The sequence below is a fragment of the Aplysia californica genome, unplaced genomic scaffold (assembly GCF_000002075.1).
Source record: "Aplysia californica isolate F4 #8 unplaced genomic scaffold, AplCal3.0 scaffold00046, whole genome shotgun sequence".
Lineage (NCBI taxonomy): Eukaryota > Metazoa > Mollusca > Gastropoda > Aplysiida > Aplysiidae > Aplysia > Aplysia californica.
Genome location: NW_004797316.1, coordinates 1,175,560 through 1,199,223, shown reverse-complemented (window position 1 = coordinate 1,199,223; position 23,664 = coordinate 1,175,560). Strand labels below are relative to the sequence as shown.

At 40.0% G+C, this 23,664-nt stretch overlaps 2 protein-coding genes across 4 annotated transcripts in view; one reads left to right on the top strand and one right to left on the bottom strand.

The window, feature by feature from the left end:
- Positions 1-5,032: 5,032 nt before the first annotated feature.
- On the bottom strand, positions 5,033-21,853 carry LOC101847246 (charged multivesicular body protein 6-A). Its single transcript, XM_005092435.3, has 8 exons — positions 21,619-21,853; positions 19,446-19,555; positions 18,261-18,348; positions 12,327-12,413; positions 9,763-9,828; positions 8,666-8,746; positions 5,878-5,935; positions 5,033-5,203 (listed from the first exon to the last, which is right to left on the bottom strand). The coding sequence occupies exons 1-8, from the start codon at positions 21,688-21,690 to the stop codon at positions 5,142-5,144; spliced, it is 624 nt and encodes a 207-aa protein (XP_005092492.1). The 5' UTR covers positions 21,691-21,853; the 3' UTR covers positions 5,033-5,141.
- A 104-nt stretch (positions 21,854-21,957) lies between these two features.
- LOC101854851 (phosphatidylinositol-glycan biosynthesis class X protein) overlaps positions 21,958-23,664 on the top strand; it is a 15,113-nt gene continuing 13,406 nt past the window's right edge. For all 3 annotated transcript variants that reach the window (XM_035968218.1, XM_035968219.1, XM_013079274.2), the window contains exon 1: positions 21,958-22,263. In XM_035968218.1, the coding sequence (XP_035824111.1) occupies positions 22,130-22,263 (134 nt within the window). In that variant the 5' untranslated portion in view covers positions 21,958-22,129. The remainder of the gene's footprint in view (positions 22,264-23,664) is intronic.

Sequence of the window (23,664 nt, the reverse complement as noted above, 5' to 3'; positions counted from 1 at the left end):
ATAGTATAGAAAAAAGTATCATTTTGAGAAAACGGCCGATAAAGAAAAATAAAATACTGACTTTATGAGGAAATGGCGGTTACAAACATGCCCGGTATGGGAAAAAATAAGGTTTTTTGGGGTTCTTATGCCATGAAATAGTTGTAGGAGAGGCTGGGGAAGCTAAAAATGCCTACAACTCAAATTCCATGATTTTGAGCCGAATTTTGATTTTGGGGGTATAGCCGCCCCCCCTAAACGAAAATTGACCACATAAATGTGAGGCATCGAGGTGAAATCAGGCGCTCGTCAAAATAATGAAATCGAAGAAACTGGCATTTACCCACCAGTTTAGCAATTTTATTAAAATTTTGTTTTTTGTCTCATCACCTTCAATTTAACCCTTTGAGCCCGGACTCTGCTGACCCAAGAATACATACCCCCTGCCTGGCCTCGTCATCCATTTTAAAGAAATTTCACAAGGGTCACAACAAATAGACCCAACAACAAATACGTCAAACACAATAACAAAATATCCACACAAAAACTAATCATGGTTGTCTATCTCACATCTATAGCTAGTGAATGGTCTTTTGCACACATGTTTAGGCCTAGTAGGGCTGGCCCGGACTCACTTGGGTCCGTGACTCCCTGACCGGTGAAATGGTTTATCGGGCTATGCATCGATAAAGCTCCGGAGCGGTCAGAGGGTTTCTCGGGCTCGAAGGGTTAATGTCCATTCAAAATCACATATCTGCTTGATATTAGGCTGAAAATAGAATTATAGTTGAATAAAGACACAAAAATGTAAATTTTCGCTTTCCAGTGACTCTCAAGCTATGGGAGTCACCAAATTTTACCTCTGAAACCTGGCGACCACTGCACCTTATCAATCACTAATATCTCAACTTCTATTCAAGATTAGAGGGTATTTTGCACATCAAAAGCAAGAAGAATTAATAAACTTCATGATGATACCAACAACTCCACAAGCCCAAAAATTGACGAGCACCCGATTCCACCGCACAACACAAATCAAACTCTATGATTGGGTGGACATTGTTGTGAACAATAAAGTGGAATGCGCAATATTTTTTTAAAAGTAAAAGCTAATACAATCACATATCTGCTCCAACAATATAAATTAGACTTCCCTGCAATACTTAAACACATAGGCTACATCCATACTTAACAGAATTTGGCTAAACTCTGCTGTTGGCGCTAGTCTGACTGTATGTGTGTAATCTATGTCTTCCAATGCAATTGAGTCTACCATGTTAGTTTTTTATACATGTATGCGAGGCATCGTGGTGAAATCTGGCGCTTGTCAAAATAATGATATCCGACAAAATCGGAATTTTTCGGCCAGTTAGAAAATTTTGTACAATTTTTTTTTCTTCTTTTGGCTCAACACCTTGTATGTCCATTCAAAAATACATAAAATATGTGTGGATTTATGGAAAAACTTTGATTAAAGGCACAACTAATTCAAATTTGCAGTTTCCAAGGACTCTTAAGCTATGCAAGTTACCAAACTTTGGCGGCCATTTTCTCGATAATTTTACCTCGGAAACCAGACGACCCCACCTCCTTCAATTGTAAATATCGCGACTTCTATTCAAAATAAATTAGTATTTTTTCATCTAAAGCAAGGCAAATGAACAACCTGTTAAGATGATATCAATAACTCCATATGCCCAAAAATAGACAAACGCCTGATTCCACTGCGTCGTGACACATATAAAACAAAATGCATCTGACTTCTCATTGGGCAATTTTAAAGTTCTGCAAATGTATAGAGTCAAAAGATATTAGTATTAGTTCTTGCATGTAAAGCAACCACTATAAAGATACAATCTTAGAGATACCATGAACTTACACAGAGCCAAAGTTTGATTGGGCACCAGAACTGAAATAAAAAAGAATGTTACCAATGAGACCCTGCCTCTTCAGGGTCTTTAAAGATTATTAGGACCTTAACATGGTGGCATTTTTTACAGCAAAAAACATATTTGTGATGAAAATGTCATTTATCCATCACGAGATCTTATTGAATTGGTTATACAATAAAAACTTAATAACTGTAGTCATCAAGAACAACATTTTATTTTAAAGTTATTTTCCAAAACAGGAATACTGGTCACAGTATAAATTTCCGTATAGATCTACTGGCTAGTAATAAATACATTTTTTAAATCAGTCATAAAGTTGACACAATAGTATAGTTCAGTAACTGAAAAAACCCTTGAGAGTGAGAGCACACTTTAAAAATTACACACAGGGTGTTTTAGCTAATATTTTGGGAAGCAGCAAAACAAAAACAAAACAAAGTCAAACCAGTCCCAATTGTATCAAACTGCCATTACAGGCACTTTATTCTGGCTGACCTAAAAATTGCCACAGTCCAAAAAACAATTATCCATGAAATTTATTTCATTTTTTTCCCTCTACACAACTTTTACATAAATGCATTGACAAAAATGGATACAAAGAGGTTTTATCAATTCTATACACATGCTCTCATACCTGCATACATACACACTCTCTGAAACATGCTCATTTTCACCAATGCATCCACTCTTCTAACAAACCATGGCAACAGGCATAACTGTATTGTATATGATGACTTAACACAACATGATTTTGAGTAGTTGAGTTCAAAAGAAAAACAAGGACACAATAGTTGTCACTATATGGTGGGGAAAAGTAAGATAAGACAGAAATGACAGAGATAGTCTGGATTCTGTGCATCGAGCATAAGGAGACATTGTTTGTTGATGGACAAATGAACAACATAGAAGTAAGGCCTCTTAGCTTTCAGCCACTTTTAGAGTCAACTAGAAAATTTGCTCCGCCATTTTGAAATAAAGGCAGAAAAATAGGAAATAACCGTTGAAAAATAGGAAATAACCGTTCACTTTACTCTGATCAAATTCATGTTCACTGAAGATAAAATCTGACATCAACACGTTTTCATAATAAGTAAATCTGTAAATACTCAAACTTCATGAAAATGCATCTCATGGAAAACAATTTTCAAGCTGCATCTAAATAACCCAAAACAGATACATTAAGCACCCCCCTTATATAATTATGAGCCAGGTCCATTCATCTGAAATGCAAATTTACAAAGGTTGCAGCAGAGACATAAATAATTTATTCAGCAAACTTGCAGCATACCATGTGAAAGTGAATGACAATCTGAACACACACACTCAAAAAAAGTTGCAGATGCCACACTAACAAACACATTGCAGATTCAGCCTGTTCATAAGTACACAGAGTGAAAAATATCATGACCACAAAATCCTTACAGAAGTTCAAACTAGGAATCATCATGTAAAGAAGAGTAAACAAGATGTCATTCTTTCACTATTTTGTCAAACAAACCCAAAAATAACCCCACACAAAATTGAATATCAAAGTGAAAATATTTTAAATATAAAATCTGCTGTCCAAGGACCCTAGTTTTTGTGAAAAAAAAAGTGCAATGACATTCAGCACCGAGTGCTGTTCCATAATTATCAGGCACATGTCAAGTTGGGAAAAATAAAGAGCACCAGTAGCTCCCATATGGTCAAAATCATTTTCATGTATCAAGTTGAGTTTAATTTTAACACTTTCTGAGGCCGCAATTCATCCCATATCAGTCTTTCAATAGAAGTAAGTTTGACTTTAAAAAAAATATAAATTTAGAACAGTAAGACAGTTTAATGAATTCTGAGAATTCAAAGAGAACCATAGGGCATACTGGTGGTCTATGATAAAGAACAAAATACTACTTAAAGATGACATTCTCAAGCTCATGTACTAAATTTCTTGAACATCTCTGCTTCTGCTTCTCAGAAATTAGATGTGAATCAAATAAAGTTAAACAGTTATACAAAAGTGGGTAGTTGGTTGGTGCTCTGGTGTGGTTTGCTCCTTTCTATCAAACATCTATCGTCCTAATCTCTCCTCCTTTTTATGTTTGTTACTCTCTTGTAACACATCTATTCTTTGGCACTTATATGACCTTATTATGTTGCAAGTACCATAAAACTCTTACAGTAGTCTCCGCCTAAACGCATGGTGCTCGGGAGGGCTCCTAAGTGTGTGTTTATGCGGAGCGTGCATTTACATGAACCACAGGGAGGAAGGGACGCAGTCATCTCAATTCCTTGATATTCTAGTGACCTCCCTTGGAGATTGGGGGTCACTGGTTGATAATGTGACGACACGTGACTCTTTTGTGAAGGATTCCCTGATGGCGGTTAAGAGTACAAAGGCGTTGAACGAGTGGGTGGGGGAGGGGGGCAGAAAAACAGACTCAATGTAATCGGCAGGAACTGATAGCCTAAGGGGAAACTGTAGGATATATAGTCATAGAGACAACGGCGCAGCCACGTGGCTTTCCAAGCGACCACCCCTGACCGTAAATTTATGGACGACATCAGAATCATAAAACTCTACATTCAGAGAAACATTTCTCTTGTGATTCGTTAAACAAGTACGTTATAAGTTCTTCGAGCGCAGTTGATTAGGCTTACTTGACTAATCTTAAAATCCTATAGAAGCCTATCTAGTGTTTTACAGCATTCACACATGTTGTGCATCACAGGCCTAGGTCTAACTAAACATCACATGCAGTCACTCAAACACCAGTCAGAAACCTTCTCTCAAAGATACATTTCCAGAGACCAATCCAAAAACATTTCAGCCCCCCAACATTTCACTGACCAGTCCTAGTCCTAGACCTATGTGTCAGTGGAAAGTTGGGTTTGAAAACGCTGTCCATCACTCTCTTTGTTCTGCGTGAAGGCCAGTCTAGGCTTGTCTTATGCAAGCTGTGCAGATTGTAGCGAACATTTCCCTTTGTCAAGCTTTACCTGTCAGTGTGTTTTGGGGAACGGGGTGTGCCTTTACAGGGAGTGACCGTGCGTTTGTACGTCTAAATTATATAGTTAAAAAATCTGTCAGATGATGAAAATGTGCGTTTGAGCGGAGCATGCTTTTGTACGGCGTGCGTTTAGGCGGAGACTACTGTGCTAAAACTAAAACAGTTATACAATAATTTTCATCTGTATTTGACACTGAAGCAAAAAACACTTAATGATCAGCTGAATAATAATAATAACAAAGTAGAACTGAAAAATAAGTGTAGAAGTAGATTAAAAAAACGATCATGATGCCAAAACGGCCTGCTTTCCTTCTTTCTGACGTTCTTTTTCTCTTGTCCGAGGTTCTGAAATATAAATAAGTGAAAATCGTTGAATGTAATAGGAAAAAGCAAATACTCAAGATAACAGGAATAAATAAATTACAAGAGAAATTTGTCCAGGAGGAGAATGTGAGGTGGAAACTAGTAAATTAGAACCTAAAAATGAAGGAAAGTTTATTTCGAAAAGGACCTGGAAAGAATTTTCCATGAGCTCTAAACATAAGACCATTTTGTGAACTCTGCATCTAATCTCAATTAAACCAGGGCTAATTCAAGTCAATTCAATCAGTGCTGGTGTCATGTTTAACTTATTTTGTAATGTAATGACTGGCACTCTTTGATGAAATTCTAAGGATTCAAACTCATGATAGACTGATTAGTTTTAAATTGGTACGTCACCCAATCGACACAAGCAGAAGTTTATTTTAGAGGTGGGCTGCTTCAGTCCTGCCTGTCAGAGCTGACGCAGACAAAGTGGGACACACCATCTCAGCAGAAGAACAGACATTCTTGATAATATAGATTTTCCCACCCAGAATTTGAACTCATGTCTTATGAATGCAACGGTAGAGAGCCTAAATATACGAGACAGAGGCCGTATTACAACCCTTGTCATGACTGCAATCCTGTATTTTATTTTCTCAACCACCTCTTGTAAAGGAATTATACATTTAAAAGAGAAACAAAGGACATCTTACCGCCAATGTTGTCTTCTGGTACATCTGGTAAATTCAAGACCTCTGAAGCCTCCGACTGCTGTTGACAAACAAACAAAACAGAATTTGTATGTATAAAGTTATAAAGGAAAAAATTTACAAAAGAATTTATTTCAAAAGTTTACATTCAGAACTTACGGAGCAATAAAACTACACAAAGTAAGGGGGAGGAGAGATTCAAACAAATTTCATTTGAGAAAACTGCCCTACACACCAATTCAAACAATGACCAGAGTTAGAACAGGGAACAATAAGTGGAAGATACAAACCAAGAGCTCACCACTGGTAGTTGGCTTACAGCATTGATATGACTGAGTGCCACAGACAAAGAAAGAGAAATTAGTAATGTAAATTGCAAGGTAATAGGCCTACCAATCATACTGTGGTGGCAAATGCACTTAAGAGTAATAGTGACCACTAAGTATTCGCTGTGGAAACAGACTTGCCACTTCATAAAATCTAAAAATCAGGATTTCAGGGTGGAAAAAAAATCAGGATTTGGTGAAATAAATCAGGATTAATAACAAATCACTCCAGGGCAACTGCCAAGTTGATGCAAAATTTTCCAAGGGGGAGCATTCACTCTCCAGGGGTACATATTGGCGATAGTATGCTCCAACACATCATTATGTGACATAAATTATTTTGTGCACACACAGACCTATACTGATAGTGTAAAATAACACCAGTGCATCCATCCTCAATAAGAGACATGGGGGGTGGAGCACTAAAATAAGGTATTTCAGTCAGCACTTATTTATTTCTATTTTTCCTTCATATATAATATACAAATATGCTGGTATTAGAAATAAAGAGAACATTGAAAAATCTTGGGTTGAACAAGTAGAGGGCCTAGAAAATCAACTGTCAAAACCATGTTTGGGTTTCAGCATACACATACAAAAAAGCGAGAAAGACAAAATTTGTTACAGGAAGAAGATATGTATAAGAGCTCTAAGTAAAGGAAAGAACAAACGGAAAAAGAGAATGTTCTTCCTCACAGTCGGAGTTGGGTAGACCGGGGCAGTGCAAGTTACACTAGTGTTGCTGAGCCTCTCGTAGTCCCAGAGTCTTGAAAACAATAGCCTTAATCATCAATGCAATGATAAGTGCATGTTTGCAAACAGTAGCAAGGTACTTTGATCACATATTATTCACACAAGACGCCCCGCATCCTGCCATCCTGCACAGACCTCAGCTCCTATCAGCCAAGCACTCCTAAGTGTATAAAAAAAGAAAGAAGGTCTTCCCCCTTCTGACAAGTCCCGAAAAACAGCCTGATTAGTGTGAAAGAATTTTGTTGGTCTCGACAAATGATGGTCTCCGACACACGTGCGCGGTACTCACAGGAGGTCATGTCGCGTAAAGTAATGCGAACACGCGTTTGAAACAGTTTACATTCATGAATAGGGAGGGCTTGGCCTTGATGACGGGCCTACCCAGAATTCAGAAGAAGGGCGTTTTTAAAAGAATAGCTGATAATTGATCATTTGCATGTCATATTTGTTTGAGTTATCAGGATGCCATCTGAAAATTTCGGTTGATAACAAAAGCGAAAGTAGATCTTAAGAGTTGCCAAGTCGGAATGCCCCATCGATACTACTCTGATTCAAAGATACTTTACATGTACTTAATACTAAATGGACTTTGTCCGATTATTAGAAATCACATGCCGGGGTCCACTACTATAGATCCAGTATCATTATTCTACAAAATAGGGTTCTGAGTTTCTTCTGAGTCTAATGGGTGCTTCTGGTTAAAGAGAAGGTGCAGAATTTTATTGGGTCTTTTTTCTTTTTTTTTCTCTGGTTTTGGGTTTATTAGTCCGTCGCAAGAGACAGAAAAAAAATCAGGATATATGCGCAAATCAAAATCGTGAAAATCAGAATGCTTGAGATTTGTGGCAAGAAATCGAGATATTCCGACCAAATCGGGATGAGTGGCAGGTCTGTGGAAATGATCCACAGCCAGTAGTACTAACAGTATTGCCTAGCTGCCCCCATGCTTTCAGCATGACAACCTCATACTTTCAGCATGACAACCTCATACTTTCAGCATGACAACCTCATGCTTACAGTTTAGATAACATATTGCATTCTACTGTCACAAGTAACGACTAATTGACGACAGTCTTGCTGTCACTTGGGAAATTTGCTTTTTAACGCCATACATAAAGACTCAAATACAAAAATGCATGAATATTACGCAATATCACAAACATAGAATCCATACACCATTGCTGGTTGCCACTGTGCAGCGCTTTTGTTTTTGAGCTAGGGCAATCGTGTGTTGCTCAAGGACACACTCAAGTGACCAAACACCTAAATGCTGTATCATTGACACACACTTGACATTGTGAGCCTGAGCTCACAAACCAGTTTTGAATCTATACTGAAGAGCGGTTGCTCACCCTTTTTTAAAGTGAAATTGGAAAGCAATGGCACAATTCTTGACTATTTTATAACAATACATAGCAATCTAAACCAACAATTATATAAATCTGTAAGTTCAAAATTATGAAAATCTGGCTTTTTCATGTTCTTGAGAATATTGAAAGCTACTTTCGTCTCAATTTTGAGAACTGAAGAGAGCCTGATTTCTTCTAAAAAGTAACAAAGATTGGACCACCAGAATTATATAATATAATAAAGCGAGAAACAGAAAGGCTGTTACCACCTGTGGTAGACATAATAATATATTTGTTGTCATTTTTGTCCAAAACATTGATTATCAAATTCCATCGTCACAATACTGAGTCAGTCATTCTTACCTTTATAATTTCATCAAGTTCAGCCAGAACATCAGTTTCATCCTCATCAGACAAGCCACCTGATAGCAGATCATCGATTTCCTGAAACGAGAAAGAACACAAAACATAGTTTAAGTCTCCTTGTAGCATTTCCAATAGACCTTGCCCCAAAAACGCTTCAAGCTGAAAATAAAAGTCCTCTGGTCTATGGGCTCCATTTTCCATTAATTATGAGACCCATTTAAGCTCAAAGAAACAAAAGTGACCTCCCTTCACTAATCTGTGTGCAGTTGAAACTGGCTGCAACCCCATGTTTGACAATAAAAAGTACCAAGTGGACCAAACATCTCCACATTAAGAGAGTACAATCACTGTAACATAAATATGGGGTATAATTTTTTTCAAGACTGAAATTATAACAAATCAGTATTTTACTGCCTCAAATACGATGATCTGTCGTTATTCCGACAAAAACAGAGAGTGCTGCCCCGACGAGAGAGACGGCTCTATATTGTAGTGTACTGAGTGCACCCCGTGTGGGGGTAACATGTTTTCCGAGTTTTGCAGAAGGATTGATGCCATATAATTCCAAGCTGATTACTTTATTTTCATGGAAAATGAACTAATCTTTCTATTGGCACCTTTTTTGAGCCAATACTTTACAAATTTAGTGTAAAAAATGATCTTTGAAAACTTTGGTGGTATTTTTAAAGGCTTTCTATTTAAACGTCAAAGGCCAAAAAAATACCACGCGAAAGCCCGTTCATATCTCAACAATTCTGAAGCATTTGAATGCATGTGTGTCAATTTTTTGAATCGGCCAACCACGCATTCCGACTGCGAGGGGCTTCGCTTTCCACGGCGATTCTCCAGCTCCTAATAATCGGATATATAAATAACTTACACCATTGTAAGAGAAAAAGCTGAACTTTTACAAGGTGTACAGCATTTGGTGTTTTATAGCCGAAAGAGCAAAGAAACAGCGATCTGAATTACCCACATTTCACCGAAACCACATGCTCGGAAGGCCGCTACCTATTACTTGATTTTACACTTTCGCCTGAATGAAACCAAAACAGTTTCCTTTTAAACTTTTAGTTACATACAGATCAACTTACCCGCTGCTTCTCAATTCCTTCTTGTGTCTCATCCATGATCCTCTCAACGTCTTCCAGGGAGAGAAGCTAATGAAGAAAGTAATCACATGAGGAGACAAAAACAATCTCATTGACATTGAAAACTCAAAAGTTTCCATTATTTCATATTATCTACTCCCAAGAATGTAGTAAAGTTTTGATATCAACATCATTATAATGCTTTCCAAGAGCACGGGTGATTGCACTGATTAAAAAAAACTACAGGAAAATCTAATTCCTCTGCACAATGTCAGATAAACAGTACTAGTGCATCCTCAATCATAGGGTATATTTTGAGTAAATAAGAGATATGGTGTTCTCATATAACAAATACAGAAGTGCAGAGATTGTTTGCTTGAGTAAAGGCAAACACATGTACACAATAACGCTTATACAGGGAAAACGTAAGACAGACTAATGAAAACTATGGGGGGAAAGAAATGAAGAAGGACATACCACCAGTTGCTCCATCCAATCACCCATGAAATGCAGAGAACAGAATAAACCCTTGTGTATTGCCTTCATAGCTCTTACAAAAGCATTTAATCTAGTCAGTTGTAAAAAACACTCTTTAAATCTGTGAATGGATGGAATGTTCACGGACCCTCCTTTGAATAATTCCATTATAATGGTATTAAAAGAAGTGCCATTGTTGATAAACAAAGCGGTCAAGAGTTGAGGCAAGCAGGGACGTACCCTTGCTCCCTCCTTCTTTTGGATTAGTTTCTCCCTTCTGCTGAGGCATGCTTTCCAAAATAACATGGGAGTGATTTTTATCCACTCATGCTTTCCAAGAAAAACTTCATTCAGAATGCCCAGAAACAGAAGGCAAAGAGGGAGACCAGAATGGTTTCACTGAGGAAATCCTTTGTTTCAAAAGAAGCAATAGACAGGATCTACATGGAAAAAGAACTGCAAAATCTGATGGATGCCGCTTCAGAAGTACGCGAGTTTTTGATCTGATTATCAGCAAGAAAATGTGAATTCTCCATTGCTCTGCAAAATCCACTTATGCCCTTGAGAAATAGAACGTACACAAAACAGGAGGCTTATTATAGTATAGCTTTGAGGCTTTTAAAAACAATAAACTTTAATATGAAATTACACAATAATTAATATACATCCATTCATCAGTGCTTCCAACCAACAAAGCAGGAAAATAGTGCTAGGAGCATGGGGACTGCATAAGCCCTCAGCAGGAGTCCTCGGACATTTCCTAAAGGGGGTTCAGGGGACTAAGCCCCTAAAGAAAATCAACTTTAGTACTTTTAGAGGGTTGAAAATGGCATTTGGGAGCAAGTTTGAGTAGATTTTAACAACACATGATACCTGTTTTTTCACCAAGATTTAGTCTTGTGTTTGATTTCTTCATCTGCATATCTTTCCCTTGCTGGCAATGTGTTTAAGTTTTAGTAGAGGGTTTTACGGCGCTTGCAACAGCACAAGGTCATATGAGCGCCAGAAGATTAGAAGTGTTACAAGAGAGTAACAAACATAAAACAGAAGAAGGGGAGATAAGGACGATAGATGTTTGATAGGAAAGAAGAAGCAAACCACACCAGAGCACCCGCCAACCACCCACTGGCAATGTGTAAATGAAAGTTCCTTTGTCACCATCGACAGAAGGCAAGTCCGGGAACATCAATCTTGACAATACTGTAATCCAGCCTGTACCTTAAAACTATCCTCCATTTTCATGTTCTAATGACGAATGTCACAACCTCCGGAGCGTCACTTTCAGTAATTCTTGAATTAAGATTTAGTTATAGCATCAATTAAATTCACTACAGCCTTCATCATGATGCCATAGAATTCTTGCACTGGCAAATTCCATAGATCTAGAAAGGGATTTCCATTCTAAAAGCCTAATTCCATTTCTTTGATCAATGCACATATTTTCCCTCTGTGGCAAAGACCCGTAGATAGACATAAAGAATGAGTGAATGAAAGAAGGTGGGAAATTGGCACAAAAATTTTGCTCTTGTGATTAGCCATATTTTGACAGATTTGCAAGTGAAAATGTATTGTTGTCTGACGTGTAACGAATGCCCAGCAGCTGAGGGGAGGAAATGCACAATCTGGATGTGTAACGAATGCCCAGCAGCTGAGGGGAGGAAATGCGCAATCTGGCAGATTTCTAATACAGTCAACTACGGATGAGTTGATGTTATTAGGGGAGTAAACAGATCAACTCATCCGAAGTTCAACTTTACCATTGAAACCTGTAAAGAAGAAGAGATGCCGATTTGAAGATCAACTTGACTGAAGTTAACTCAAGTGAGTTCAACACAAGCTGAGTAGACTGTATAACTTTTTGCCGAGAACAACAGTAAATATCCTAAATTTATCTGGTTCATGACGATATGGAGGCAAGTACAAATCCTTTGTTACGGAATATCAATATACCTACACTATCACACTTTTTACGGACAGAGTTCATAATGATGGGGGCCAGTACGGAAGATTGGAAGCACTGATTCATAACTTGTGCAAAATGAAAAGCAACGCAATGCCTTCAGTAGGCCTACAATGTTTTCATAACAAACCTCGTGCATCTTTTTCAATGATGAATTGCCCACTTGAAGACCTTTAACGACTTCTTGTTCTACTTGAGCAAACTCAAGATCATGTACCTGAAAAATGATTTTTAAAAAGTACAAAAATATTAATCACATCAACCTAAACAATTTTTTCAAAAGAAAAAGTACAGTAGAACATGACTATAGCGGCACCTGCTACAGCGGGACCTTAACGGAATCCCCCTTTTTTCTCTATGTAAACTCAATTACTTACATTTACTTTACTTTTCCGATCCAGCGGCCATTTGGGTTCTAGCCCTTCGGTCTGTCGATATGGCAAAGAATTGACAGGTTTTAATCAGCTGTGCTTTGTTGCTGTATAGAGTGTTTCCGATGTCTGGGAAGGCAGGTAGGTAGGTGCTACGCAGGTCACAAAGTGCTGGGCAGCTAAAGAGGTGGTGTGGTACTGTTTCATCCTGGCAGTCGCACAACGGGCAGTCAGGTGGGGTATCCTTGCGGATCCTATTAAAGTAGGAATTTAGTGGTATGTGTTGTGTTCACAGGCGAAATATTGTGACTTGTTCTCTTCTACTCAGGGAATTTATTGCATCTTTAGAGTTGGGGGCTGTCATGTGTGCAAATACAATTCTTCCAGTTTTGCACATTGCCCATCCATTCAGCCACTGTTCCCTGGTGTTGCATTTGATGATGTTCTTGGCTGTCTGTTGTGATACTGGGTTGTGTGGTTGTGTTTGTGATGCTCCCTTCTTGGCAAGGGTGTCTGCTCTGTCGTTTCCTGGGATGTTGCTGTGGCCAGGTACCCACTGTAGTGTCAGGTCGACGGCATAGGTCTGTAGGAAGGTGTTGATTGTTTGAGCCACAGATAGGCAGGCTGGGCTTTTGAAATTCATGTTTTCCAGAGCTTGGAGTACTGACTTTCCGTCTGTGAAGATAATAGTGTTCTTGATTTTGTTTGGATATATTATGAAAATGTTGGTCAGGTGGAGGATTGCTGCTTCAATGGCGATTGCCTCAGCCTTGTAATTTGTACAAGAAGTACCACATGCGTCAAATAGCTCTTCACATGTTTTGTCAGGATGTTCAATTCTTACCCCAAAGCCTGCGTTTATAGTTCCCTTGAAGGCTGACCCGTCTGTATAAATATGAATTGAATCACTAGGGTAGGAGTCAATTGTCTTCAGAGCTGTTGTCTTCAGTTCTACTGGGTCACATTCCTTTTTCACCGTCTCTTTTATGAGGGAGGTTTTGATGTTGGCGTTCTTGATGTTAGTGTTTGGGGGGAGTTCTGGTCTTAAAGGTTTCAGCATTTCTCTGTTACATGGAAGATGGTGTTTTCTGCTAGTTCAGTGGCTGTGTCAAGTATTGATCTTCCATGAATCCGTTTCTTTGGTCGTCTCTGTTCAATTATTTTCCTGTTTGGGTGGTTTTTCTCCAGTCTTTTGTAGCGCTCACTCATCTCTACTACTGCTGCCTCTCTCCGCAAGTCCAAGGGTTCCAGGTTTGTATGGATTTCACAAGCTGCAGTTGCAGTGGATCTCAAAGCTCCGGAGATAAATCGTACAGCTTGATTTTGAATTTTGTCAAGAGACCTCTGAGTTGGTTTGCTGCAGATTGTCTGTAAGGTTAGGTTATATTCCATGGCAGATCGTACATAGCCAACATATAGCTGTCTGAGTGCATCCTTGTCCGCTCCCCATGAAGTGCTAGCCAGTCGTCTGAGAAGGTTAAGTCTCTTGTTGGCCTTCGTCTTCAGGTTCCAGATATGGTTTTTGCATGAAAACTGTCTGTCCAGCTCGATCCCAAGGTAGGTCGGGTTTTCAACTTTTTCTAGTTTGTTTCCTGCAAGTAAGATGGTGAGATTTTGCTTTGCAACTTTGTGGCTTTTTGTAAAGACGGTGTAGATTGTCTTGGTACAATTTGCTTTTAGTTTCCACTTGCAGCAGTAGTTGTTGAATCTATCTAGATCCTCATTTATAAGCCGTGCACTGATGCCAGCTTGTTTACTTGTATGCCAGATGGCTAGGTCGTCGGCATATAGGGCCTTCTCTGATTTCAGTGTCTCAGGCAGGTCGTTGATGAAAACAAGGAAAAGTGTGCAGCTCAGAGAGGAACCCTGGGGTAGGCCCTCCTCCAGTACAGCTTTGGATGACACACCATTGTTAATCCTGGTCTGGATTGTCCTGTCTGTAAGGAAGGTCTTCACCCATCTGTAGAGTTTCCCGTGGATTCCTGTCTGTGTCATCTTCCACAGGAGGCCTTTTCTCCAAACCCTGTCGTAGGCTTGCTGGAGATCGACGAATACTGCAACTGTGTGCTTCTTTTCCTGGAAGCCATCAAGGACTTTCTGACTGAGCCTGAAGAGCTGGTCATCTGTTCGTTGGCCTGCACGAAATTCTGCTTGGTTGCTGTCCAGGGCACCGGTTGTTTCCAACCACCAGTATAGGCGGTGGTTGACCATTCTCTCTGCTAGTTTCCCGATGCATGAGGTGAGTGAAATGGGTCGATAGCTTTTCATTTCTTCAGCAGGTTTTCCTTTCTTGAGAAAATGGGTGTGATGATGGCGTTTCTCCATGCTCTGGGGATGGTGTTTTCATTCCACGTCTTGATGATCAGCTGGAGAATATAACCCTTACCAATGGGACTGAGGTTGACAAGCATTTCATTGTGAATCTTATCTGGTCCTGGGGATTTGCGGGGCTTCAGTTTCTTCATTGCTCTGTTGAGCTCAGTGAGTGTGAAGTCATCTTCAAAGAGAGAGATGCTTGCATTTGGCGCATGCTCTTTCTCTTTCAGTCTTTTCAGACAGTCTCTTTGTTGGTCAGTGTGGTGTGTAGCTTTGTTTATAGAAGCAAAGAACTTGTTGAAGGTTTCTGCTTTTTTTTGGTCTTCTACGATGGTGCCTTCCTCTGTGTCCATGGGTTTTGGGTTGTTTCGGCGCTTTTCTCCACACAAGTTGGAGAGAAGTGACCATGCTTTGGCTCCGTTTCTACGTAGATCAAGGTCTGCAACTGTGGTGCTCCATTTGTTTCTTTTGGCCAAGAGGGTTGTCTGTTTGACCTTAGCTGAGGCTTTTTTGTAGTTAATTTTGTTTCCTGTTGTAGGATCGCTTTCAAGAGTTTTTCGAGCATTTTCTCTGTCTTGGACTGCTTGTTCGATGTTCTTGTTCCAGAAAGGCTTGTACTTTTTCCTGCAACCCCTAGGGATGCAGAGAGCCGCAGCCTTGAGCAGGGAATCTGTTATTGCGCCACAGAAGACATCAACAGAGGGGTTTGGTGTAATATCTTTCAGGAGCTTTTCTGTTGTTGTCTTGTAGAGCTCCCAGTTCGCCTTTTTAAAATTCCACTTGGTCTTTTGTACAAAGTGACTTTGGCTTGGGGTCAACACCAAAGTCATGATGGGTCTGTGGTCGCTACCTATGCCGTCAAGGACTTCTGTGGTGTGTCTTTGGAAGAGGTCGGATGAAAGGATGGTCAAGTCAGGCCTGCTGAGTGTGTTGTGAGCCCTGTGTAGAAGGGTAGGGGTAGATTTCTTGTCTTGGAGAACAAGGAAGTTTGTTGTGCCACAGAGTTCCTCTATGGCCATTCCGCTTTTGTTGTATGTTCTGTATCCCCACTGAGGAGAGTGGCCCTTAAAGTCACCCGCAACTATTGTTTTGGTGTATATTGATTCTTGGAGAAATGAAAAAGAGCAGTGTTAAAGATTGTAAATTTGCAACCTGCATACCAAATTGTAGCTTTTTGGGTGTCTGTTCTTGTGTCAGTTGTGATGTTTTCAACTTTTCCTTGTATGTCATTTCTGATGTAGGTGATTACACCCTGGCAGTCAGGGCATGTGCAGGTATAATGGGTGTAACCTGGGATATAGGGGTCTGTGTTACGGTGAATAGTTTCTTGTAATAGGGCAATGTGGATTTTTCTTGAGTCCAAAAGGTGAGAAATTTCTATTTTCTTGTTTGCGAGGCCGCAAACGTTGACCTGGAGTAGTCGAAACTGTTCTGTTTTCCCAGTAGCTAACTTTTCACCAGCAGCCTGGAGAGGCACTGCATGGCGCGGGCCTTGATAAACGAGGCGTCGCCCGAGCTCGGATGAATTTAATTTATTTTTCTTTGCCATATTTGCTGGGGAGCCTGTGGCTTTTCTTCCCACCCAGGTCTGTGGTCTACCAGCAGTCCGGTGCATCTGACATTGAGATTTCTGAGCTACAAGTTTTGTCTCTCAGAGAAGTGGGGCAACGCGCTGAGCAGGGACTGGCTTCCGTTTTACATGTGGTCAAGGCACGATCCACTGTGGTCCATTCCCCGCCACCGCTGTCTCCTGGCGGGCTGTGGGGGGTCAACTTAATCTGGTCTGACCCTGGCAGCATTGTTGAGCCAAAATCACACAGACGAGCAGCTTGTCACGTCCTGGATCCTTTGTGTCGGTACGTAGACGTCCATGTTTAGGCATGCCATGTCCCAGAGGCCTATCCCACCCAGTGGTGTGTTCATCCTTGCAGGGACCAGGAGAATCCATGGAGATTCACAAGGCCAAAGGTAGAGCACAGGCCAACCACAGGGAGTGCGTAGAAGAAGTAGGTGAGGTAGCAGAGGAGGACACTCACTCAAGGGAGAGTGAAAGTGTGTTGGTGGGGGGCATAGCGTCTACCACACGCCGGTGGGTTCTGCCCTCCGCACCTTGTGGGGTCACACTTACTCCCAGCCTGTTGATTTTACCCCTCCTGGCAAAGGGGGGTTGGTTTGTTGGCGCCAACGGTTCGCCATTTGCCAGAGCCACGTCAGTGCAGACAGGGATCACCACGAGTAGGTGCGGTTGGCTAGACTGGGAGAAGCTATATGAGACGCTTGGGTGTTTCTCATCTTTTAAATGAGGCCCTTCACCAGCCCTTGATCCCCAAACTCAATTACCTGTGCTTGGGTTTAGCGGGGCAAGGAAAGGCCCAAACTTGGATACAGCGGGAGGGATCGAGCGAGCTCTAGCTGTAGGGAAGGGGATTGGGAGGTGGGGTTTATAGGCGGGATCCAAACAGTCAATCAGCATTGCAGCATTGTGATTGGCCAGTCCAGTGATGAGTGAGGTGGGGCAGGCGGTAGAGAGAGATGGTGCGAAGAGACGTGTGGCGTGAGCCGCTCCAAATGTGATGTGCCATACGCTAGCCAAGACGCTCAATAATAGTCCTAGGCCTACCCTAGGACAAAAAGTAAACGAAGAGGAGAGCGTGTAGTGTGTGACTCCTGATTCATTGAATTGCGATCGCTGATGCTCATAGGCATACACGTGCATTACTTCACCAGTTCTACAGTAGGCCTACCGGTACGATAGACAGCGCAAGCAACAAGACCGAGGAAAAGATGGCTTCCAAAAAAGAGAAAAGGAAATGCTTCTCACTCGAATTAAAGGCCGAGATAATCAATGAAACTGACAAAAAAAGGAAGACTAATCTAACGCGCAAATTTTATTGATATGGAAGGGAGGTAATCAGGTGGATTTTTAGACATTTTTCGGTAATTCCCCTTTGCATCCCTATAGCGGGAACTCGCTTACAGCGGGATTTTTCTTCTGGAACCAAAAGTCCCGCTATAGCCATGTTCTACTGTACATTAATGTTGAAGAACTCCGAAAGATAACGTAAATATCAATAGCCAAATGAATGATATGTAAAACAAATCAATTAGTAAAACTAAAATGGCACAGACTACAGGTAGAAATATGAAAATCTCATATAAAAATGGAAGCAAAGATAATGTATCCTCAAAAGTCATGTTCATTTCTAAATGTCAATCAGGCACAATAATTACTATCAATGATGTCTCTCACTCAGCAGTGTGACATAAGTAATACCCATGAAAACCTGAACTCACAAAAAATTAAAAATCTTTAAGTAGCTGCAATCCACCAAGATAAAAATATACATTCAAATCCACAGGACAAAAAAAGACCCTACCAGTTGTTCTATATTGTCAAGCTGGCCATCTGTCTTTGTGAGTAAACTCTCCTGGAACTTTTTCTTTCTCAGCATCAACTTGGCTTTACTGTGGAGAAAGAAGAGCAAAGTTACAACTATACAGCTAGCAATTATGATATGGTGCATAAAATAAAGTAAAACGAAAGTATTTAAAAGACATACCGTCCTATAAAAGCCAGATCCGCGTATCATGATTTTGGCGCGAAAATTTGTTTTTTCACTTATTGAAAGCGCGTACCATGGGCTTCATTTTCGTATAAGTTTCATTGAGTTCCCGGCCTTAAAATAGCTATAAAAAGCAAATAACTGTTTCAATTATCATAGCTGTTTGCTTCCAAAATAGCTCATCTTGAAACGTGCAGAATGGATTTCAATATTGCTACAACTTGGATGAGGCAACAAGAATTACTACGGAACCGACAGTAAAGCGAAGAATTCCTAACTTCCGTATCATATGATACGCTTTTAGGGCTTGATCGTTTCTGGTGTGCTGATCATTCATACATACCTACAATAGTAAGTTTTTTTGTTCCTCCTGAAAAATTCGCTAAAACCTTGATTCATGGAATTGGCTCTTATAGGACGATATTTTCATTTGGGTTGACAAGAGGCAGAGAGCCTTAAAAATACCTATTCTTTTAAATATATATATATCTCTCTCTCTCTGGCAAGCCACTCCCAGTGACTTGTGGTCAGTACTGCTGTGCTGGAGACCTGATGTAAGCGGCTTGGTCAAATTCCTTTACGATGACATTATATATTAATTTTCAGCAATTACCGAAAATATGCCTCTCTTATAAGAGGTTATTTCATTAGATGAAAAACTATCAAAATAGGTTAATTTGTTTTGATTTAATGACCGATTTAGTGATGTGCACGACACTCTCAGGTTTCATACCAAAAGAAGGATCCGGAAAAATAGGCAAACCCCCCTCCAGACCCCTCCGGAGATAGAGAGTTAACTCAACCATGTGGTGCTCATAAAAATATACTTCACTGTCCTACCAACAGAACTTTAACAAATTGTAAGATTTTGTTTCTCTGAAAAATCCCCCTCCCCTCCTTTTCCCCCTAGAAAACAGAAAAGAAAAACACTATTCAAAGTAGTTGAATAAAAAGAATATAGGACAAAACATCAAATTATATGGGAGAAAAAAATCATACTCTTTTTTCCCTTCTTTTAGGAGTGCCCTTGCAACTTCTCGATCTTTGTCCAGCTGTACTTGTACTTTCTTCTGGTACTGTTTTAACTTGTCCCGCTGTTGTTTCAGTTGCTGCAAAAGGCAGAGAGGTTCAAATAGGCAGATAATTCCCTTTCAATACTTTTATACTGCACAAATATTCAAGCACAATTACATGTATATCAACCAAAACATCAGTTGTCAGCACAACTATATTTGGCGACATTGAAGTGAGGGGAGTTTGCTCAAAATGTAAAAGGACGATGCGCACATGATCACTGAAACATGGTGTACACTTATATGGAGTGAAGAGAGCTTTTTTTTTCATGAAGCCATATAAGGGAAGTGGGAGAAGAGGTGCGCAAGAATAATGTGGGGTTTTTTTGGTAAGTGTTTTACGGCACTCGCAACTGCATAAGATCATATGAGCGTGCGGGACACAAGAAAACATTTTCAATTGGTACAAAATTTTGAATTTAGAACGGGTGGTGGCCGAAGCCTACTCTTATCGATTTTGGACCACTAAGGGATCTTTAACGTGCGCAACTTGCACATGGGACCTCCAAGATTTTTCGCCCTTGTCCGAGAAGGTTAGGAGTTATCTTCATACCAGAAGATCAGGGGTGTAGCTGAAAGATAGCAGTAAGAAGGAGCCAAGGAGTAGCAGTAGAAAGGCTGCAGAAAGAGTCAGGAGCCTGATGAAGAGGGCAAAGGAGGTGAGGGGGTGGAATAAGGTGTATACTTCTATCCATGTGCATAAAAGGGTGTGCCTGCACCAGATGTGATCTCAGATGTGTATAATATAGCTGGCCGCGTTGGATTATGCGATCGTGTGGCCGCGGCGTGGCTGTGTTTTATCGCATAATTCTGCAAAATTTGCATAAAATTTAGGGTGCCTGCGTTTTTTCCATTTTTTTGGGTGCAATTTTCACAAAACAATTTAATGCCTCCCCATGTAACTAAAGCCAAAGGGAAGTAATCACAGCAATAAGTCTCATTAAAGTGAGAAGTTGGTTATTTTCCTCGTTAGAATTAAAAGATCGGGGGGGGGGGGGGGGGGGGGGACTAGGGGTTAGGGATTTTGTTCCTTGAGTATGTTCAATTTTTCAATCCATCAAAGGTGTTCTCACGTCTGCTGATGTTTCATGTTTTTTTTTAGTGATTTGTCAGCATCAGAGGTCCAGATATCTTTTTTTTTCCTTTTTCTTTTTTTTCCCACATTTTTCTTTCCTCTATACAGCTGCAAGTTACAGAGATCATATTTTTTAATTTTTTTTCTGACTGATGTGTATTGTTTTCTTTCCAAATACAAAAAAAATTACTGATACTGATATGTTCTCTTTTCATTTCTTCTGTATACATGATAAAACTTGAACATTCTTGTTGAAAAAGCGCAAAACATGCCATGAATGGCATTACGGTAACTTGTATCATTTTTGCAAAATTTCGCATAGACTCAAGAGTCTTGCATAAGTTGGCCATCTAAATTTGCATCTGCGGGGACAGATATAGAATAGATTCCAGATCTAGGTGGAACACTTATGTAAAACAAGGTTAGAGGCATCTATGAGCAGCATCAATGAGCTGGAAGGTGAAACCTGTGAAATTTTCCCTATTGACCATTTATGATGACACCTATAGCCCTTGATCGACCCTGGCCAGTTTGAGTTTAGTAAATAGTATAAGCATAATGTGGCAATACAGGGCGCCCATTACGGATGGGATCAGCGGATCGGGCCGATCACCTGATTCGGTCGCCTAAAAAAACAAAAACATTTGTTTTCAGGTGATTGAGTCGGGCGATTGCGCCCGATTAAAGACACAATAATGTGTTTGTTTTCAGATTTCAGGCGACCGAGTTAGGCGATCAGCCCGAACCGCCGTAATGCCAGATTACTGGATCTAGAATCTAGCCTAATCATTAGGAGGCTAATGGGCATCCCGTATTATAAGACTACGGTATAGGCCTATTCTATATCATATTTATATATAGATCTAGATCTATTTCTAGATCTAGATTCTAGATCTAGATCTAGATTCTAGATCTATATATATATCTATATCTAGATCTAGATATATAGATAGATTCTAGATCTAGATCTAAATTAGACTAAATCATGAGTAGGCTACACTTGTGGTGCACACCACCAACCTACCAAAATAGCCTTATCTTGTTCAGTTACTCGCGATGGCGATGATTTCTGTTTTTTGCCAAACAAGTTCCCCATACTGGCTGATTCACATAAAACCCTGTGAAGGCAACACAAGACAATGATCGAAAATTGGAGGATCAAGCAATTCTGTTCATGTTGTCAGTTGTTAGTTGTTTGTTTTCTCTTCTATTGGTTCTCTTCCGCTTTTACTTTTTAAGGTGGTAACAAAAAGTTTCACCCTGGTTGTCATCAATAGTGACCTTCGAACCCGGAAGTTGAAAATGAGAAGAACATTTTGGGACCATTGGTTAATTTTCTCTCAATGTCACTGCTGATTGGTCAGAAGTTAGAAAACGAAAGTACGTTAGCTAGGCCAAAGATATCAAGAGTCAAAGAGTTCAACGTACGAAGACAAACAACAAAATAATAATATGACTTGATGTACTGACTACTGATTAGATCTAGCAGCGCCAGCACAACACTAACTCATTTCGTAAATCTACAATGTTTGGAGATGTTTGAGATTGGTAGATATGTTGCAATTTGGACTTTTATGTTGTTAAGTGCTCTAGGGTCGTCATCAGAGGTGTACCTCAATCGAGATGGTGTAACACTTTCAAGACAACTTGTAGGTTCAGGATTTCACCGGTGCGTAGAACATGAAAACAGTAATAGATTCTAGATCTAGATCTAGATTAGATCTAATAATAATAAATAATGATTATAGATTCTATATAATGGATTGGTATCTTTTTACTATCAGTTCCGACTAAATGTGGCATGGTGCTTTTTCGGTAGTTCCCACCCCCCTTATTTGAGCCTGACCTACATCTAGATCTAGATCTATACGTTTGATTCGCGGTGAGCTAAGATATCAAACCTAACAACTGCAAAACATTAAATTATGGTAAAATTCAGGGGGGCATGCCCCCCTGAAACCCCCCTTCCTATTTTTATTAGGTCAGGGGGGCAAGCCCCCCTGAAACCCCCCTACTCTTGTGGCCCAACCCCGTGAATTAAATTGCGGGGTGGGAACTACCGAAAAAGCGCCGGCATTTCTTAGTCTTAGAATTTCAGAAGTACCCCTCTTCTTCTTTTGTGTCTGATGGGCATAATTTCATCGGGAAGTCAGACATGTTATATACCAAAATGAAGGTAATTGAATGTAGAATATTTTTTTATCTAATAAAAAAATTGAAAAAAAATCATAAATCCAAACAAACATGGGAGGTAAGTGAACACAAGGTGAAAAAAATAAAAAAATAAAAAAAATATTTCCAACTTACATTTCTCACAGTGTATAGCTACTAAATCCAATCACTTCATGACTTAGTCATACTGAAGTATATCCAATTGTCTCTAACTGGGCCAAGTTTCATGCACAATGGTCAAGTATATATAAAGTTGTCGCACTTTTGGTGAAATCACTCACAATGAAAAAAAGAGAAAAAAACGCACACACGCCCCTCTTTGCGAATCTTCAATCTCATCGCTGTCGCTGCTGTCCGACTCAGGTCTAACTTCAACTCCTACATCACTATCGGAAAGTAGGCCTACTGACAGTTCCCCATCAGACTTTTCCAGGGCTTTTGAAGCAGAAAAACGTTGTGACGGGGGGAAACCTGATGGGTTATCAGCCATTTTTCTGTTGCTATGCGTGTAAATTAATTCGAGCAACATAGGGCGGGTAAAAAAAACAAGAAAAAATGCTAAAAAACAGCAGAAAAAACACAAAAGGCGCTAAATTACTTCACTGGTTGACTGATGTATGGTAAGCACAGCAGTTAAAAACATGAAACGAAAAGGTTGAGTCAAATTGTGGAAGGGAAAGGGAAAGAAAAGCGCGAGCCGATAATTCGGCTTTTGGCCACGAACTAGGAGGTTATGGAGCCGATAGATCGGCCCATGGTAGTCAAAGAGTTAAACGTAGAAAGACGCAAACTATTTTTAGGTACGGTGCCCATCTTGTTTGACGTAAAAATGGCGTTAAATTGTGCCGGAGCTGAGTTTTTATCTTATGATGAATTTGAGGCCGGCCTGAAAAATTAG

What these genes read in the sequence shown, in the direction of transcription:
- LOC101847246 (XM_005092435.3), bottom strand. Translation starts at nt 21,690, where the DNA reads ATGGGGAACTTGTTTGGCAAAAAACAGAAATCATCGCCATCGCGAGTA. An exon ending in AACAAGATAAGGCTATTTTG is followed by an intron (nt 19,556 to 21,618) that starts GTAGGTTGGTGG and finishes TGCCTTTTGCAG; the next exon opens with CAACTGAAACAACAGCGGGA. An exon ending in ACCAGAAGACAACATTGGCG is followed by an intron (nt 5,204 to 5,877) that starts GTAAGATGTCCT and finishes TTTATATTTCAG; the next exon opens with AACCTCGGACAAGAGAAAAA.